Source organism: Pseudophryne corroboree, chromosome 9 (assembly GCF_028390025.1).
Source record: "Pseudophryne corroboree isolate aPseCor3 chromosome 9, aPseCor3.hap2, whole genome shotgun sequence".
Lineage (NCBI taxonomy): Eukaryota > Metazoa > Chordata > Amphibia > Anura > Myobatrachidae > Pseudophryne > Pseudophryne corroboree.
The window spans coordinates 480,190,246-480,208,584 of record NC_086452.1 but is presented as its reverse complement, the minus strand read 5'-3'; the positions used below and the strand labels follow the sequence as shown (position 1 = coordinate 480,208,584).

General features: G+C 51.0%; 1 protein-coding gene across 2 annotated transcripts in view; it reads right to left on the bottom strand.

The window, feature by feature from the left end:
• Positions 1-18,339, bottom strand: part of RNF123 (ring finger protein 123) — a 265,837-nt gene that overhangs the window by 31,371 nt on the left and 216,127 nt on the right. For both annotated transcript variants that reach the window (XM_063941450.1, XM_063941449.1), the window contains exons 34-35: positions 12,866-12,941; positions 12,705-12,789 (exon numbers count right to left, since the gene is read on the bottom strand). In XM_063941450.1, the coding sequence (XP_063797520.1) occupies positions 12,705-12,789; positions 12,866-12,941 (161 nt within the window). The remainder of the gene's footprint in view (positions 1-12,704; positions 12,790-12,865; positions 12,942-18,339) is intronic.

The window sequence follows — 18,339 nt, the reverse complement described above, 5'->3', positions numbered from 1 at the left end:
GCTGGCTGGAGTGACACATGGGAGAGCTGGCTGGAGTGACACATGGGAGAGCTGACAGGAGTGACACATGGGGGAGCTGGCTGGAGTGACACAGGAAGGAGCTGGCTGGAGTGACATGGGGGAGCTGGCTGGAGTGACACAGGAAGGAGCTGGCTGGAGTGACACATGGGGGAGCTGGCTGGAGTGACATAGGAGGGTGCTGGAAGTAGTGACACATGGGAGAGCTGACAGGAGTGACACATGGGGGAGCTGGCTGGAGTGACACAGGAAGGAGCTGGCTGGAGTGACACAGGAAGGAGCTGGCTGGAGTGACACATGGGGGAGCTGGCTGGAGTGACACATGGGAGAGCTGGCTGGAGTGACATAGGAGGGTGGTAGCAGGAGTGACGCATGGAATAGCTGGCTGGAGTGACAGGAGGGTGTTGGCTGGAGTGACACTTGGGAGAGCTGGCTGGAGTGACACTTGGGAGATCTGGCTGGAGTGACATAGGAGGGTGGTAGCAGGAGTGACGCATGGAAGAGCTGGCTGGAGTGACAGGAGGGTGTTGGCTGGAGTGACATAGGAGGGTGCTGGCTGGAGTGACATAGGAGGGTGGTAGCAGGAGTGACACATGGGGGAGCTGGCTGGATTGACATAGGAGGGTGGTAGCAGGAGTGACACATGGGGGAGCTGGCTGGATTGACATAGGAGGGTGGTAGCAGGAGTGACACATGGGGGAGCTGGCTGGAGTGACAGAGGAGGGTGCTAGCAGGAGTGACACATGGGGGAGCTGGCTGGAGTGACACATGGGGGAGCTGGCTGGAGTGACACATGGGGGAGCTGGCTGGAGTGACACATGGGAGAGCTGGCTGGAGTGACACATGGGAGAGCTGGCTGGAGTGACACATGGGAGAGCTGGCTGGAGTGACACATGGAAGAGCTAGCTGGAGTGACACATGGGGGAGCTTACAGGAGTGACACATGGGAGAGCTGGCTGGAGTGACATATGGGGGAGCTGGCTGGAGTGACACATGGGAGAGCTGGCTGGAGTGACACATGGGAGAGCTGACAGGAGTGACACATGGGGGAGCTGGCTGGAGTGACACAGGAAGGAGCTGGCTGGAGTGACACAGGAAGGAGCTGGCTGGAGTGACATATGGGAGAGCTGGCTGGAGTGACACATGGGAGAGCTGGCTGGAGTGACACATGGGGGAGCTGGCTGGAGTGACACAGGAAGGAGCTGGCTGGAGTGACACAGGAAGGAGCTGGCTGGAGTGACACATGGGAGAGCTGGCTGGAGTGACACATGGGAGAGCTGGCTGGAGTGACACATGGGAGAGCTGACAGGAGTGACACATGGGGGAGCTGACAGGAGTGACACAGGAAGGAGCTGGCTGGAGTGACACATGGGGGAGCTGGCTGGAGTGACACATGGGGGAGCTGGCTGGAGTGACACAGGAAGGAGCTGGCTGGAGTGACACAGGAAGGAGCTGGCTGGAGTGACATGGGGGAGCTGGCTGGAGTGACACAGGAAGGAGCTGGCTGGAGTGACATGGGGGAGCTGGCTGGAGTGACACAGGAAGGAGCTGGCTGGAGTGACACATGGGGGAGCTGGCTGGAGTGACATAGGAGGGTGCTGGAAGTAGTGACACATGGGAGAGCTGACAGGAGTGACACATGGGGGAGCTGGCTGGAGTGACACAGGAAGGAGCTGGCTGGAGTGACACATGGGGGAGCTGGCTGGAGTGACACATGGGAGAGCTGGCTGGAGTGACATAGGAGGGTGGTAGCAGGAGTGACGCATGGAATAGCTGGCTGGAGTGACAGGAGGGTGTTGGCTGGAGTGACACTTGGGAGAGCTGGCTGGAGTGACACTTGGGAGATCTGGCTGGAGTGACATAAGAGGGTGGTAGCAGGAGTGACGCATGGAAGAGCTGGCTGGAGTGACAGGAGGGTGTTGGCTGGAGTGACATAGGAGGGTGCTGGCTGGAGTGACATAGGAGGGTGGTAGCAGGAGTGACACATGGGGGAGCTGGCTGGATTGACATAGGAGGGTGGTAGCAGGAGTGACACATGGGGGAGCTGGCTGGATTGACATAGGAGGGTGGTAGCAGGAGTGACACATGGGGGAGCTGGCTGGAGTGACAGAGGAGGGTGCTAGCAGGAGTGACACATGGGGGAGCTGGCTGGAGTGACACATGGGGGAGCTGGCTGGAGTGACACATGGGGGAGCTGGCTGGAGTGACACATGGGAGAGCTGGCTGGAGTGAAACATGGGAGAGCTGGCTGGAGTGACACATGGGAGAGCTGGCTGGAGTGACACATGGGAGAGCTAGCTGGAGTGACACATGGGAGAGCTGACAGGAGTGACACATGGGAGAGCTGGCTGGAGTGACATATGGGGGAGCTGGCTGGAGTGACACATGGGAGAGCTGGCTGGAGTGACACATGGGAGAGCTGACAGGAGTGACACATGGGGGAGCTGGCTGGAGTGACACAGGAAGGAGCTGGCTGGAGTGACACAGGAAGGAGCTGGCTGGAGTGACACAGGAAGGAGCTGGCTGGAGTGACACATGGGAGAGCTGGCTGGAGTGACACATGGGAGAGCTGGCTGGAGTGACACATGGGGGAGCTGGCTGGAGTGACACAGGAAGGAGCTGGCTGGAGTGACACAGGAAGGAGCTGGCTGGAGTGACACAGGAAGGAGCTGGCTGGAGTGACACATGGGAGAGCTGGCTGGAGTGACACATGGGAGAGCTGGCTGGAGTGACACATAGGGGAGCTGGCTGGAGTGACACATGGGAGAGCTGACAGGAGTGACACATGGGGGAGCTGACAGGAGTGACACAGGAAGGAGCTGGCTGGAGTGACACATGGGGGAGCTGGCTGGAGTGACACATGGGGGAGCTGGCTGGAGTGACACAGGAAGGAGCTGGCTGGAGTGACATGGGGGAGCTGGCTGGAGTGACACAGGAAGGAGCTGGCTGGAGTGACACATGGGGGAGCTGGCTGAAGTGACATAGGAGGGTGCTGGAAGTAGTGACACATGGGAGAGCTGACAGGAGTGACACATGGGAGAGCTGACAGGAGTGACACATGGGGGAGCTGACAGGAGTGACACAGGAAGGAGCTGGCTGGAGTGACACATGGGGGAGCTGGCTGGAGTGACACATGGGGGAGCTGGCTGGAGTGACACAGGAAGGAGCTGGCTGGAGTGACATGGGGGAGCTGGCTGGAGTGACACAGGAAGGAGCTGGCTGGAGTGACACATGGGGGAGCTGGCTGAAGTGACATAGGAGGGTGCTGGAAGTAGTGACACATGGGAGAGCTGACAGGAGTGACACATGGGGGAGCTGGCTGGAGTGACACAGGAAGGAGCTGGCTGGAGTGACACATGGGGGAGCTGGCTGGAGTGACACATGGGGGAGCTGGCTGGAGTGACATAGGAGGGTGGTAGCAGGAGTGACGCATGGAATAGCTGGCTGGAGTGACAGGAGGGTGTTGGCTGGAGTGACACTTGGGAGAGCTGGCTGGAGTGACACTTGGGAGAGCTGGCTGGAGTGACATAGGAGGGTGGTAGCAGGAGTGACGCATGGAAGAGCTGGCTGGAGTGACAGGAGGGTGTTGGCTGGAGTGACATAGGAGGGTGCTGGCTGGAGTGACATAGGAGGGTGGTAGCAGGAGTGGCACATGGGGGAGCTGGCTGGATTGACATAGGAGGGTGGTAGCAGGAGTGACACATGGGGGAGCTGGCTGGATTGACATAGGAGGGTGGTAGCAGGAGTGACACATGGGGGAGCTGGCTGGAGTGACAGAGGAGGGTGCTAGCAGGAGTGACACATGGGGGAGCTGGCTGGAGTGACACATGGGGGAGCTGGCTGGAGTGACACATGGGGGAGCTGGCTGGAGTGACACATGGGGGAGCTGGCTGGAGTGACACATGGGAGAGCTGGCTGGAGTGACACATGGGAGAGCTGGCTGGAGTGACACATGGGGGAGCTGGCTGGAGTGACAGAGGAGGGTGCTAGCAAGAGTGACACATGGGGGAGCTGGCTGGAGTGACACATGGGGGAGCTAGCTGGAGTGACACATGGGAGAGCTGGCTGGAGTGACACATGGGAGAGCTGGCTGGAGTGACACATGGGAGAGCTGGCTGGAGTGACACATGGGAGAGCTGACAGGAGTGACACATGGGAGAGCTGACAGGAGTGACACATGGGGGAGCTGGCTGGAGTGACACAGGAAGGAGCTGGCTGGAGTGACACAGGAAGGAGCTGGCTGGAGTGACACAGGAAGGAGCTGGCTGGAGTGACACAGGAAGGAGCTAGCTGGAGTGACACATGGGAGAGCTGGCTGGAGTGACACATGGGAGAGCTGGCTGGAGTGACACATGGGAGAGCTGGCTGGAGTGACACATGGGAGAGCTGGCTGGAGTGACACATGGGAGAGCTGACAGGAGTGACACATGGGGGAGCTGGCTGGAGTGACACAGGAAGGAGCTGGCTGGAGTGACACAGGAAGGAGCTGGCTGGAGTGACACAGGAAGGAGCTGGCTGGAGTGACACAGGAAGGAGCTGGCTGGAGTGACACATGGGAGAGCTGGCTGGAGTGACACATGGGAGAGCTGGCTGGAGTGACACATGGGAGAGCTGGCTGGAGTGACACATGGGAGAGCTGGCTGGAGTGACACATGGGAGAGCTGACAGGAGTGACACATGGGGGAGCTGACAGGAGTGACACAGGAAGGAGCTGGCTGGAGTGACACATGGGGGAGCTGGCTGGAGTGACACATGGGGGAGCTGGCTGGAGTGACACAGGAAGGTGCTGGCTGGAGTGACATGGGGGAGCTGGCTGGAGTGACACAGGAAGGAGCTGGCTGGAGTGACACATGGGGGAGCTGGCTGGAGTGACACATGATGGAGCTGGCTGGAGTGACACATGGGGGAGCTGGCTGGAGTGACACATGGGGGAGCTGAAGTTTATTATGTGAAAGTGGCTTTTTCAATGGATTTAGCTTAAAATTTTTTATTTTATGTCCTTCTGGCTTTTTCAATGTATTTTATACCAGGGGTGTGGTCTAGCGGGCACAGGGCCACATTCCATTTTTGCATGCGCGCCATCGGCTCGATGTCGGCTCTTTGACGTACCCAAAAGGTTTTTTGTCTCTTTGTCACTGACTGGTTGGCCACCCCTGGCATAGAACCTTATGAACGTGTTCACTGAGGACCACGTAGCCGCCTTACACAATTGTTCAAGGGTCGCACCACGGCGGGCCGCCCAAGAAGGTCCGACAGACCAAGTAGAATGGGCTTTAATGGTAGCAGGAACCGGACGACCAGCCTGTACATAAACATGTGCAATCACCATTCTAATCCATCTGGCCAAGGTCTGCTTGTTAGCAGGCCAGCCATGTTCAGTACAAAAAGAGAATCAGACTTCTGAATGGAGGAGGTTCTCTTCACATAGATACGGAGAGCCCGTACCACATCCAAAGACCGCTCTTTAGATGACAACTCAGGAGAATTAAAGACCGGAACCACAATCTCCTGGTTAAGGTGGAAGGAAGACACCACCTTGGGTAAATAACCCGGACGCGTTCTAAGAACCGCCCGGTCACGGTGAAAAATCAGATAGGGGGACTTACAGGATAAAGCACCCAAGTCCGAGACCCTTCTAGCTGAAGCGATAGCCAGCAAAAACAAAACCTTAAGGGAAAGCCACTTAAGGTCTGCAGATGCAAGAGGTTCAAACGGAGACACTTGCAAGGCCTCCAGAACCACCGACAGATCCCAAGGGGCCACAGGTGGTACATAAGGAGGCTGAATCCGCAACACGCCCTGAGTGAAGGTATGAACATCAGGTAGGGCAGAAATCTTTCTCTGAAACCAAACCGACAAGGCAGAAATGTGAACCTTGAAGGAGGCCTAGACGAAGGTCTAAGTCCAGGCCCTGTTGTAGGAAGGCCAACAGTTTGAAAGTACTAAACTTGAAAACGTCATGATTATGAGACTCGCACCAAGTAAAGTAAGAATTCCAGACCCTATGATAAATCCGAGCAGAAGCCGGCTTACATGCCTTCAACATAGTTTGAATGACCGCCTCAGAAAAAACCCTTGGCCCTCAAGACGGAAGCTTCAAGAGCCACGCCGTCAAAGCCAGACAGGCCAAGTCCTGGTAAACACAAGGGCCCTGAATGAGGAGGTCTGGTCGTTGTGGAAGTAGAAGGGGACGACCTAGCGAGAGGCCCTGTAGATCGGAGAACCAGTGCCGTCTGGGCCACGCTGGAACGATCAGAAGTAGGTTTCCTCCTGCTTGCTTGAACTTCCGTATTACTCTGGGCAGGAGTGACATCGGAGGGAACACGTACGGCAGCCGAAAGTTCCATGGAATTGCCAGAGCGTCCACGAACGCTGCTTGAGGATCCCTTGTCCTTGCTCCTAAGACCGGAACCTTGTGATTGTGTCGAGACGCCATTAGGTCCACATCTGGAAGGCCCCACTTGTCCACGAGAAGTTGAAAGACCTCCGGATGGAGGCTCCAATCTCCGGCGTGTACGTCCTGACGACTGAGAAAGTCCGTTTCCCAGTTTAGAACCCGCGGAATGAACACTGCGGATATGGCCGGCAGATGGCGTTCTGCCCAACTGAAGAATCCGTGATACTTCCCTCACTGCCATGCGGCTTCGAGTGCCGCCTTGATGATTGATGTACGCCACCGTGGTGGCATTGTCCGATTGTATTTGAACAGGTCTGTTCTGTATCAAATGCTGGGCTAGAATCAGTGCATTGAACACCGCCCGCAGTTCCAGAATGTTTATCGGGAGTAGAGACTCCTCCTCGGTCCACTGACACTGCGCCCCAACCTCTCAGACTGGCACCCGTCGTCAGCAGTTCAGTGACAGGCAGACCTCCGGAGAAAAGGAGATCATTTGAGATCTGATCCGGTGAGGCAAGCCGTCCCACTTGGCAAGAATTAACTTCTGCAGAGAGCGAGAATGGAATTGAGCATACTACACCATGTCGAAAGCAGACACCATGAGACCTAACACTTGCATTGCTGAATGTATCGACACTTGCGGATGAGATAGGAAGCATTGAATCCTGTCCTGAAGCTTCAGGACTTTCTCCTGAGACAAGAACAACCGCTGGTTGTGCATGTCCAATGACGCTCCCAGGTGCACCATGCTCCGAGCAGGAACCAGGGAAGATTTCTTCCAGTTGACTTGCCACCCATGGGCTTTCATGAACTGGACAGTCAGATCTCGATGACACAGGAGAATTTCTGTGGAATTTGCCAGGATCAACAAATCATGCAGGTATAGCAAGGATCCTGACCCCTTGACGGCGGAGTACAGCCGTCATTACCGCCATTACTTTGGTGAAAACTTGCGGAGCCGTTGTCAAACCAAAAGGTAACGCCCGAAATTGGTAATAAAGATTGCCCACCGCAAACCTCAGGTGCTGCTGATGTGACATTGCAATAGGAATATGCAGGTAGGCATCCTGTATGTCCAGGGAGACCATATAGTCCCCAGGTTCCAAGGCCAGAACAATAGAGTGTAGAGTTTCCATACGAAACCTGGAGACCCTCACATACTTGTTCAAGTACTTGAGATTGAGAATGGCCCGCGAGGACCTGTTCGGTTTCGGGACTAGAAACAGCAGTGAATAGAACCCCTTGCCTCTCTGAGCCAGAGGCACCTGTACTACCACTCCTGTGGTCAGGAGGGATTGTACCACCGAATAAAGAGTGTTTGCCTTCAGCGGGTCCAAAGGGACATCGGTCAGGCAAAATCGATGAGGGGGACGTTGCATGAAGGATACGGCGTAACCTCGAGTGACGACTTCCCTTACCCAGGCATCGGAAGTGGTCTTCAACCATTCCCGGGCAAAACCTAGAAGCCGGCCCCCCAACCTGCGATCCCCCAGAGTACGCCAGACCCTTTGCTTCACCTGGAGGACGAAAGGGCCGAAAGTAAGTACTTTTAGCCTTCTGTGCGGAAGGAGCCGTACTTGGTAGGCAAGCTGTTTTAGCAGAAGCCAGGTCAGCCACAATCTTATTGAGGTATGCTCCAAAAAGAATGTCTCCCTTAAAAAGAAGCACCTCCAGGGTTTTCTTAGAATCCATATCCACCGACCAGGATCTCAACCAAAGGATACGTAGAGCCAAGATGGACGTAGTGGCAGCCTTGGCCGCCAGCACCCCGGCATCGGAAGCCGCCTCATTAAGGTAAAGAGAAGCCGTGGCAATATATGAGAGACATTGTCTGGCATGATCAGAAGCGTTGGAAGGCAGCTCCGCCTCCAGCTCCTGAGCCCATGCTTCAATAGCCCATGTGCACAGCCCCCGTTAGGGTGTAAATCGTTTTCAAACAACCCTCCACACATCTATCCGTCGGTTCCATCAGAGAGGTGACGGTAGTCACTGGCAGAGCTGAGGAAACTACCATACATGCAACATGAGAATCTACAGGCGGAGGAGTTTCCCAATTCTTACATAGCTCCGCAGAGAGAGGATAGCGAGCCAACAGTCTCTTATGCGGTGTGAATTTTGCTCCCGGATTTTCCCAGGATTCCTGACGTATGTCAGCCAGGTGGTGAGAATGAGGTAAAACTTGTTTAACCACCTTCTTACGTTTAAATCTGTCCGGATTTTTAGAGACAGCCTCAGGCTCAGGTTCATCAGAGACCTGAAGAATGAGTCTGATAGCCTCAATCAAATCAGGGACATCCACCAGTGATTTTCCCTCCCCATCAGAAGCATCTGAGTCAGTGTCTGTGGGATCAGTATATGCGCCATCCTCCTCAGAGGATGTGTCCGGAACAGCGGTGGATTGTGAGGACGTAGCGGCCCGTTTAGAAGACTTCTTAGTCCTAGGCGGGCGAGAGTGAGACTTATTTTTAGTCAGTGATCGGTTCAAGTGCTGTAACTGAGATGAGATTTGATCTGTCCATGGCGGATTGAGTACAGGGACCATAAACTGCTGCACTGGCATAGGATGTCCCACAGGGGGGGCGTAAGTTTTGTTACCAGCGTATTTAATAACGGGGAGAAAGTAGCCCAAGGTGGGTCATTAGTGGCCCCCAGTGCTACAGACCCACTGGGAGGTAAAGAACCCCCTGAACCTGAACTCTCTGCTGCCATGTTGTCCCCACAAATGTCTGCAACATCACCACCACGCAATGTGGGAGAAGCCCCAGTTCCGTTGCCCCGTGTAGCTGACATAACGATAAGCTCAATATCAGGCAACACAGTACAATATTAGCAGCAATATATCCAGAAAGAACTACCAGTGCAGTGTGTCAGCACAAACCGGGAATCCAAGAGATATATGGTGACCAGAAATCACAGAGAAAAATACACAGTAAGTATATCTTGTGAAACACCTATATCAGTTTATAAACCTGACGTACTTAGCCCCCTCAGGTTACAGGATATAGGAGTAGCAAGCTGGGTGAAATACACGAAATGGAAGCCACGCAGCAGCTACATGCACACACACATAGTCACAAATGTACATTGCAGAAGTTGTTCCAAACAATAAGACTGCACTGGACTAGCAATACAAAGTGATACTCAGTATAGGTATATAGATATATATATATATGTAAACAGTAGATATAACAAAACACAGTAGGTACTGGATGTATATCACAGGGTGTTTGTACCACACAACCCTGACTGTATGCACTCTTTCTTAATTAACACTGTACCTTGACAGGTAGAATACTTAAGTGTCCTGTAAAAGTCACAGCGCTGGCGATCAGGCGGCTCTACAGAGGAGGATTTGCCCCAGCAGTCCCAGGAACAGCGCAGCTCAGTGTGATGGCGGCTGACAGGGAGTGAGGGAGAGATATGCAGCTCCAGGTGCCCCGGGGCTAGGGGAGAGGCTACAGGTTAGGCCTTATCCCCCTGCTGGCTTCCCCACCGGGCACTGCGGGCTATAATAAAAACGGGTTTTATAGAGAGAAAACCCCCCACCCTGTGCCCCAGTGACTAGTGGAGCGGCTGCCCTTTACAGTGTCCACGCCAGCGCGCGCGCGGCCCGCCTCCCACGGCCACGCTGGATCGCGATTACAGCGGGCCAAAGAGACCCCTTACCTCCCCTTCTAATGCGGCCACACGATCCGGGAGACAGTGGTGTGTGTGTGACTAACGTATGAAGAACACCGGAGCCTCCGCTGCAGTGACCCGGCAACCAGGGTGCGGGAGTATACTGCGCCGCTGGGGGAGTGATGGAGCTGCAGCAGGGGATGTCTGACTGACATCTAACACAGACAGTGTCTCTGCTGCAGCCCTTGAAGTCTTCTTTCCTTCTGAAAACAGCTTTCTTAGGGCTGCCTGAGCAGGGCCCCTGTTGTATGCCTGCTTACTGCATGGCACCAACTTACAAACTGAGCTCCTGTGCATGGAGGCGGGGTTATAGAGGAGGCGGCGCTGTGCATCCTGGGAAAAGTCAAAGCTTTGAGCCTGTAGGTGCCTCGGATCAAGATCCTACTCTACACCCCGATGTTAATCCTTGTGGAGCCCAGTGTACCCCGCAGCAGAAATATTTTATTTATATATAAATATATATATATATATATATATATATATAATACATATAGGACACACACACACACACACATATATACATTTTATATGAGACGATGCTGGCACGTTACTGGAGTGAGGCGCGGTGCCTGTTAGGCGCTGGCAGGGTCAGCAGATTTGTGCTCACACATCAGCACGCTGCGGCCCAGGCTCTAAGTGCTAAAGTGTTTTTCTACATTAAGGCTGATTCCCGCGGGGCCGGCTCCCTCTCACGTATCCTCCATTCCCCGAATATAAGGCACCTCTGAGACACTCGCCTGCTGATCGTAGTGAGATGACATAAACAGCATCTCCCAGCACGCACTGCAGGACACGGAGCATGCTGGTAACTGTAGTGCAGCAGAAGCCGATGTGTGTAATTCTTATTGTCTTGTGCACTGTGCAGCATGTTACAGCATTGCACTCCTAATCCCAGCGTCATGTGCAGAACCAGGAATCATTTTATCTGGATTCCTGTTAGACGTTCGGATGTGCCGAGGTGACGCTATTGGTCCCGGATCACTGAGATCCTCTGACGTAGAGGGACCGTCCCACGGATCTGGTGTAAATACAGCGTACACTACCATCCCTGCTGGGGTATACATCATGGAAGATCCGTGGTATAATCAGAAGGATGGGAGGCTGCAACGCATTTCGCAGAGCACACTGGCAACTTTCCTCTGACAAAGGACATTACTGATCTACTACTTCCACTGCGGATACCAGCACGGGAGAGGTACAGCAAACACACCAACTGGAGGCTCCGTCTCATTCCTCCGATATACAGGAATACCCCAACGTGCTGCTCTATCCCAGCGCTCCCCGGGACGTCTATATCCGTGCGCATCGCCCGCCTCCGGGAAACGGTCACACTAATCTGCCCTCCTTATTCCTGTGGCACCTGGAACCACATTTCTGCTCAGGCTCCTACCGTTAGCACCTGGCAAATCGCTTGCTGCTGTGTATGCGTCGACCCCCACTGGTCACTGACCAGGCCTCTGCACGGTAGCGTGGCGGAAGGCGGAACTTGGAGACGCTAGTCTCGTACCCTGGACAGCCGGAGAACGGGATTGCTATTGGGCATTCCTGGGTGTCACAAGATGGAAGGCAATCGTCGCCTTGAGGCAAATATTTATTTGCAATAGTTCTAAAGAGAACTCTTCCCTGTTGCTAGGGGAAACAGCAATACAGCAAGCTGTTCACAGCAGAATGACGTAAGATGGTATTTCCATTGAGGCTCGCAGGCCCCTCTTTTTTTATCTCAAATCAACACACAGTACCACAGGGGGTTAGTTCCCCCCTAAGTCTTTTTAACCAATCAGGTTATCTCACAAAAATATAAATAAATAAATAAATTACATTTTAGAAGGAGATAACGACTACAGGAAGCAATTTCCTCCTTCCTGTCACACACAAAGTTTGGTGTCATTTAACCTGCATCCTTTACCACCTGGGAGTTTACACATCGCCATTGATACATTTATCACATAGATTCAAAATACGGTTTGTATTTGATTTCTCAAACAAATATTCCTCATCCTTCCTGCATATATCAATCAAATACATACATACATAAATAAATAAATACAGGTTCCAAACCCAATCTGACACTTTACATATGGAATAAGGAAATTCCCTGTGATTAATGTCTTAGTCTAAGGAACTCACACTCCTAGCACATTATCTGCCGGGCACTGTCCAACATCAAAAGGTTTTGCCATTCATCTGCTAGGAGAGGGCAATTAGCATGCCATTTCCTACTGACAGAAGATAGGGGATGCTTATTCAGACATATATATATTCAGTAGTAAGTGCATTTTTCCCTTTAAAATACAGGTGACCACATCCTAAATATAAATACATTTAAACATGTAATCCTACAACTGTGCACAGAGCACTACATATGTCATGTTAAACACATCATTAAACATACATTTAGTCATATACAGTGCATGGTGCCTAGAGCCAAGTGTTCCTTTTAAAAATGGCACCTAGCGCCCATTGTCTCTTAAACGTGGCGCCGGGCATGGATGGTAAACCCCTTCAGTGCCGTGGTCGCCAATAACCATGTGGCCGCCAGGGTCTCCGGCCATACCGGTGACTGCTCAGCAGTGTCACATATACAGTGTACAGAGTGGAGGGATGGACTCACCCTTGGGGTTCGCTATCAACCAGCAGCCGCACCAGAATACCAGTCACAGCCACCAGGATGGGGTAATGGTCGACGCTCTCCAGGCCTGGGGGGACAGAGGGTGATAGTGAGCAGGAAGTTCAGCCGTACAGAACGGGGAGATCTCAGACATTGTTACTCACCCGGTAGCCGCAGATTGACCACTCTGTCAAATAGGTTTCTCTCAGCCGTCACCCGGTTCAACACCTGATTCAGCAGCTGCCAATATGGGAGGAAGGGTTAATGAGCGGCCTTATGAAGCACCGTATTCCCTGCAGTAAGAGGATCAGCACTGTCTGTGCTCACCACCTGCAGCAAGCACTAGATGGAGTGCCAGCCTTTGTGTCCCAATACCAGGACACATTCTACAGCAGAACAGGATCCTCTAACTGTAGGGAGCGGCTTTCATTACTCCAGCAATAGTGCAACGTTCTGTAAGGAGGAGTCAAAACAAGGGTTAGGGCATTAGGGTTAGGGTATTAGGGTTAGGGTATTAGGAGTAAGGGCAAGGATTAGGGTATTATTACCAGAAAAAGAAGAAAAAAAGGCTGTACTATCGGTGCACAAAAATAGAGGTGGTTTGGTTATCACTTCTCCATAAAATTTAACTTTTATTATTGTTTTCATAAAAATAATATAGAATATCTTTATTTAGACTGTAAGTTGAGGCGAAACATAGAGGTTAAAATCATTGACATAAACAAAACATATAGAGGTGCAATGAAAGTAAATAAATGTGAGTATAGATTAAAAATGTGTGTCAGCGTTCTTCACTCTAATGTCCAGAAAAATGTAATATTTATCTCACACTAAGCCAGTATTAAATTATTCTTTAGTTTGTCCACATATTATTTGTGGGTATTAATCTCACTATGTATCACTTGTAAGATTTCCGTAACATAAGGGTATACTAGGAAGTGCAGGTTCTGTTTAATGTTATAACATTAGTTCAGAAATTCCATAATAAGTCTTGGATCAAAGCAAATGAATCACTTATTGCTATTTCTAATTATAATGCCAGACACCTTTAACCATTATCCAGCAGATGATGATAACACTGGTTGCACTGTAGAATATGATACTAATAAATATAGTGAGCGCTATTAAATATATAGTCTACTATGAGTATGTTATATATCGTCTAAAGAATATATATATCTCCTCAGTAAAGGCAATATATTAGGTGTGATTATAATAAATGATACACCTTAGAGGATATATACCTTCATTAATTAACTATGTGATAGTTATGATAATCTGGTGCACGTATAATTATTGCCCTTAGAGGGGAAACATCCTCATTTATTTAGGGCTAGTGGCATCCTCCAACTAATCACATTTAAATCCATATATAAAAAATGATAGGTATATTTCAACTTATATATAGTGATACCTCATTATGAGGTGTATCATTAGACCACTCAATCTTGCACGCCTTCTAAATGTCCAAAATATATTTATTGTAAAGGAGATTTTATTTCTTCCACAAATTCATAGAAAACATTCAATTCAAATATTGATTTTATTATTGCTCACTACTCACACACCACAGCTGCGTGCTCATTGAGTAGTTTTACATATTAATATTAGAACATTTATTGTGCTTTTCTGTTAAATTCTGTCTCAGATGTTACACAGCCTTCATGAATTTCTCCTGTGTATATACAGTTTCTCAATATTAGGCTGACATTATTGCCATCTATTGGTAATTATGGTGTCTGTGCATTCATTTGGGTAGTGCTAGAAGTTATCTATGAGTAATAGTACACCATCTGAAGAATATATGTATGTCTCCTCAGTAAAGGCAATGCATTAGGTCTGGATATAACAGGTGATACACTTTAGAGGGTATATACCTTCATTGATTAACTATGTGATGGTTATAATAATCTGGTGCACATACAATTATTGTCCTTAGAGGAGAAGCACCCTCATTTGTTTAGGATTGTTGGCACCTTCTCAACTAATCACATTTTAATCCATACATATAAAAATGATAGGTATTTATGACAAAAAAAAATTTCGGGTCTGAAATGTGGGGAAGAGCAGTAACCTATTATCATGCTTTAAGGTCTGCTCTACTCTAATCATTATTGATTTACTTCCATATATTATAGGTATAAGGATATACTTACTTTATGATACCTAATATTAGATATATGACCTGAGAAATATATTATTTAGATACCAGGTTACTGTCTGGACTCTAAGGATTAGTCTACCATGTCAATTTAAGATATGGGGAAAAAAATCTCTGTTCCCTTTTCACCAGCACCTTAATCACAAGGACTATGTTTTTCTTTTTCTTTTTTACACATAGGGGGTCTTAAAGTATTCTTCCATCCCCCTTCATTATACATTTTTTTTCACATTTTTGGGCACTTCACTCATTGTTCAGCAATGTATGCTGACACATCCATTTATCTTGTCTTTAATGGACAAATCATATTCTTCTTATATCACTTTTTAGTTTACAGCTGTTCATATATAAACATTTTTTGTCATATTCATCTTTTTTGTTCTCATTTTAAGGGTTAAAATATACCCTTCACAACACTAAAGTATAATACTTGGGTATCATAGATCCATCACACATTTCACTAATCCCCATCCTGTTCTTTTTTCTTTTTTTCACATATCACTATACAGCCACTATTAATATTTATTAAGTTCAAAATCCCTATAACAGATAAATCATATATGATCAACTATGCAATGAGCGAACGTCGCTCGCAAGAAACATATATTTGATATTGAACACTCCTTATATTACTGATGAATTTTATTATTTAATTTTACATTAAATATATATGTTGTTGGTCACAATTGATCTGAATAAAATTTTTTTTTGTGATTATTATGTCAAATAGTTAGATCACAAATCACTGTGAAAGAATTTATGTAAAGAATTTTGATAACTATTTAATTGAGGTATACTTACCTGTTAAGATTGATCTAATATATACAGATTATAAACTATATATATATATATATATATATAAAAAGTTTACAATCATAAGTATTCATCCTGTCACCTTAAAATCAATAATGATACTGCATAAGACAATCGATAAAGATGAGATAATATAAACTATACACAATTACGTATGTGAATCCAAAGTACCTATATATTATACAGATTACATGGTAATATTGGCACTGAATGGGTATACATATAACAGCATTATGACAAAAGTAAATACCCACTGCGTTAAAAGAGCAATATCTGAGTCTCTCATATATATAGGAATCAGTATGATTAAAGATATAGAAGGATTGACTTTCAGAATTAATGTATTATACAGAATGAATGACCATTATTATGTACTAGGTGCTTCATCGCGCCCTATGGGCGCTCTTCACACCGTCGCAAGGGGCTACGCCCCCTTAACCCTTGCATGCCTTTCTGGGGTTCAATATTTGTGTTATATGGAGTATCACCTGCATTCCTTTGTTAGTAGTTAAATATTGCACAATGAAAGGGTGTGCGATGGTGAAGGAGGCGCAGCCCCTTGCGACGGCGTGAACAGCACCTGCAGGCCACAATGTACAGAATGTAGCGGGTGAGGGGGGTACTGCGGATGGTGTCTGTAGATGCTGCGGATGGAGGGGGGGGCGGAAGTGGGGGTGGGGCCCGGATGGGGAAGGGTTGGGAGGTGCTGCGGGTGGGGGAGGGGCAGAGGAGTGGGGGATGCAGATGGGGGAGGGGTCCGGAGGCACTGCAGGTGGGGGAGGGGCAGGGGTGATATGGGTGGGGGAGGGGCAGGTGTGGGGATGTTGCAGATGGGTGAAGGGTTCCGGAGGTGCTGTGGGATGGGAAGGGGCGGGAGTGCCACTGGTGGGGTAGGGGTCCACAGGCGCCATGGGTAGGGGAGGGGCAGGTACGGGTGTTGCGGCAGATGGGGAAGGAGGTCCGGAGGTGCTGCAGGTGGTGGTGGGGCAGGTGCGGGGGTGCCATTGGTGGGGGAGGGGTGGGGGGGACCGCGGATGGAGGAGGGTGTCTGCAGATGCTGCGGGTGGAGGGGGGCAGGTGTGGGGGAGACATATAAGGGGGGTGAATGGTGGAGGGGGCCTGGAGATTGCTGGGGGTGGTGAAGGGGCGGAGGAGTGGGAGCCGCGGGTGGTGTAGGGGGTCTGGAGGCACAGCATGTGGGGGAGGGGTGGAGTGCCGCATGTGGTGGAGGGGAAGGTGCGGAGGTGTGGTGCATTGGGGAGAGGTCTGGAGGTGCTGCGGGTACTGTACCTGCCAAAAAGGTAGTTGGAGGGTATGCAGTAACAGGGCCAGGACAGGGGTGACAGGGTCAGAACAGGGTTGACTGGGCCAGGACAGGGGTGACAGGGTCAGAACAGGGGTGACAGGGTCAGAACAGGGGTGACGGGGCCAGGACAGGGGTGACGGGGCCAGGACAGGGGTGACGGGGCCAGGACATGGGCGACGGGGCCAGGACAGAAATGACAGGGACAGGATAGGGGTGACAGGGTCAGTGTAGGGGTGACAGGGTCAGTGTAGGGGCGGCAGGACCAGGACAGGGGTGACAGGGCCAGTATAGGGTTGACAGGGCAAGCACAGGGGTGACAGGGCCAGGATAGGGGTAGCAGGGCCAGCATAAGGGTGACAGGGCCAGGATAAGGGTGACAGGGCCAGGATAAGGGTGAAAGGGCCAGGATAAGGGTGGCAGGTCAAGGCCAGGGGTGACAGGGACACGACAGAACACAGGGCACGGGAGAGATTGGTATTAGGGACAGAACAGTGGTGACAGACAGATGTGTCTTACCGGAGTCACTGCTGCTGGCTGCTGCTGTTCCACTCCAACCTGTTGGCATCTGCTGCTGGTGGAGACTTGGCATGGCTGACTCTCTTAGGCTGTATTCCTGCTTCCTCTGCCCGTCCGCATCACTCCCCCCCTCCTCAGTCACACACCGCAGACCTCGCGCAGCTGCCGGGCACTGTGGTAAGGTGAGACTGGGAGTGACTGGTTAGCCCCCAGGAGATGCTGCGGCTGGAGGGAGGAGGGGGTCATAGCATGCACGTGGCGCGGACCTCACGGCTGCTGGGCACTATGGTAAGGGGAGACTGGGAGTGACTGGTTAGCTCCCAGGAGACGCTGATGCTGGAGGGAGGAGGGGGTCAGAGCCTGCAAGCAGCGCGGACTTCTGCAGCGCTACCCGCCGGCTAAAGTGTGTGAAGGAGCTGGGCGCAACTCACTGCGGGTGGCAGCGCTGCAGCTAGCGGTGGGGTCGCAGGGGCTGGAGATAACAGAGGCAGTACGGAAAGTGCACAGCGGCTGGTGACCCACAAAACTACAGCTAAGAAGCGTGGAGTGTGCCAGAATGTGACGCTCCTCCCCGCCAGAGAGACCCTGTTGAGTATGCTGATGTGGGGGTCAAGTATGGCATACCCCCTCACACACCCCCATACCTCCCAAATGTCCCGATTTTCGCGGGACAGTCCCATTTTTTGGGGTCTGTCCCGCTGTCCCACCCGCGGGTCGCAGTGTCCGGCGGTGGGGGGGGGGGCAGTTGGAAAGCTCCTGTACTCGCTGTTCTGCTTAGCAGAGCAGCGGTGAATAGTGGAGACAGAGGGAGAGGGGGCATCAGGGGGTACGGATTAAGGGGG